The 1,993-nt window shown below is 62.4% G+C and overlaps 2 protein-coding genes across 2 annotated transcripts in view; both read left to right on the forward strand.

Annotated features, from left to right (window-relative positions):
* Nucleotides 1-22, forward strand: part of EMH_0027950 (uncharacterized protein) — a gene marked incomplete at both ends in the record, with an annotated part of 1,209 nt that extends 1,187 nt beyond the window's left edge. The window contains one exon of the mRNA XM_013494097.1: nt 1-22. Coding sequence (XP_013349551.1) covers nt 1-22 — 22 coding nt within the window.
* A 38-nt stretch (nt 23-60) lies between these two features.
* EMH_0027960 (uncharacterized protein) overlaps nt 61-1,993 on the forward strand; it is a gene marked incomplete at both ends in the record, with an annotated part of 3,238 nt that continues 1,305 nt past the window's right edge. The window contains 2 exons of the mRNA XM_013494098.1: nt 61-1,653; nt 1,950-1,984. Of these exons, the coding sequence (XP_013349552.1) occupies nt 61-1,653; nt 1,950-1,984 (1,628 nt within the window). The remainder of the gene's footprint in view (nt 1,654-1,949; nt 1,985-1,993) is intronic.

Below are 1,993 nucleotides of genomic sequence, written 5' to 3' on the forward strand. Positions count from 1 at the left end.
CCTCTGGAGCAGCAGCAGATGACGCCGCAGCAAACAGCAATTCTGCAGCAGCAGCTGCCAATGGGGGTGGCGCAGCAGCAGCACCTGCAACCAGCACCTCAGCATCCGCAGCAGCAGCAGCAGCAGCACATGCAGCCGCCGCAGATGCAGCAGCAGCATCGGCATCCGCAGCAGCAGCAGCCGCACATACAGCCGCAGCAGATGCGGCAGCAGCAGCTGCATCCCCAGCAGCAGCATATGCAGCCGCAGCGTCAGCATCCGCAGCAGCAGCACCTGCAGCAGCACCAGCAGCAGCAAGAGCAGCTGCTGCACTCTACCCCCATGGGGGCCCCGTCGTTTCCCCCCGCTCCAGTGGATATTCAGCAGCAGCAGCTGCAGCACATGCAGATGCAGCAGCAGCAGCAGCAGCAGCAGCAGCTCCAGCAGCAGCACATGCTACAACAGCAGCGTCTTCCGTTCACCAGCCCACCGATGCAGCAGACTGTGCAGCAGCCAGTGCTGCAGCAGCAGCAGCAGCAGCAGCAGCACCGCATGGTGCCACCGCAGCAGCACGTGCTGCAGCAGCAGCCGTTTCAGCTGTCGCAAGAGGACTTGCATCAGCCACACATGCAGCAGCAGCAGCACCTGCTGCCGCAGCACCGCCAGCACCAGCAGCACCCGATAGAACAGCAGCAGCAGCAGCAGCAGCAGCAGCAGCAGCAGCAGCAGCAAGACAGCGAAGCCCCCAGACCCCCACTTGCCTTTGATTACTCGCAGCAGCTGGGTGCAGCGCGGCCTCCGTCCCCGACGCTGGGCGCAGCAAGTACACCCGAGCAGCAGCAGCAGCAGCAGATGCACCAGCAGCAGCAGCAGATGCAGCAGCAGATGCAGCAGCAACAACAGCAGCTGCTTATGCAGCAGCAGCTGCAGCAACATCAACAAATGCAACAGCAGCAGTCCGCGTGGTTGCAGCAGCAGCAGCAGCAGCAGCACTTTCAGGCCCCACTGCCCTCTCAGGCTGTAGCATCGCTGCAGCCGCAGCTGCAGCAGCGGCGGGGGATGGTGCCGCTGCAGCAGCTGCAGCAGCAGCAGCAGCAGCAGCACGTGCGACAGCAGCAGCTGATGGTGCAAGGACATCAGCAGCCGCCGCCGCAGCAGCAGCAGCAGTCCCCTGCTCCTGGACATCTGCAGCAGCAGCAGCGACAGCAGCATCACCAGCAGCAGCAGCAGCAGCAACAGCAGCAGCAGCAGCAATCGGCTGCATTTCGACAGCAGCCGAAGCTGCTGCAGTCGCCGCACCCCTCTGCGCCGCGCGCAGCAGCAGCAAAAACAGCAGCAGCAGCAAGCAGCCCAGGAGACACACCAGGAGCACAGGCAGCATCAACACCAGCAGCAGCAGCAGCAGCAGCAGCAGCAGCAGCAGGATCAGCAGCAGCAGCCTCAGGCCGGAAAGCGTCTTCTGGAGCTTCAGCAGCAGGCACACCTACACCCGCAGCAGCAGCAGCAGCAGCAGCAGCAGCAGCAGCAGCAGACTGGGACGAGCAAGACAGCGACGGAGAAGATGATGAATGTGTGAACGATACAACTGCTGTTGCTGTTGGCTGCATCGGAGCTCTAGCAGCAAACCCTCAGCTGCTGCCGCTGCTGCGGCCCCACCTGCCGCTGCTTACAGAGGTGAGCCTTTCTGCTGCTGCTGCTTCCGCTGCTTCTGCTGCTTTGTTGCTGCTGATGGATTGTGCTGCTGTTGCTAGTTGCATGGTTGTTGCGAGTGTTGCTGCTGCGGTGCTGCTGCTGCTGCTGCTGCTGCTGCTATTACCGGTAATGCTGCTGCTGCTCCTGCGGTAGTGACACGTTGCCGCATGGTGTATTTGCTGTTTTAGAGTCTGCTTCATCTGCTGCTGCTTCTGCTGCTGCTGCTGCTGTCGTTGCTGCTACTGCTGTTCGTGTTGCTGCTGCTGCTTGTGCTGCAGCTGGCGTGGCTGCGAACGCCTTTCAGCGGCACACTGTGGGCTGT

Source organism: Eimeria mitis, genomic scaffold, assembly GCF_000499745.2.
Source record: "Eimeria mitis Houghton genomic scaffold, Emh_scaff1032, whole genome shotgun sequence".
NCBI lineage: Eukaryota > Apicomplexa > Conoidasida > Eucoccidiorida > Eimeriidae > Eimeria > Eimeria mitis.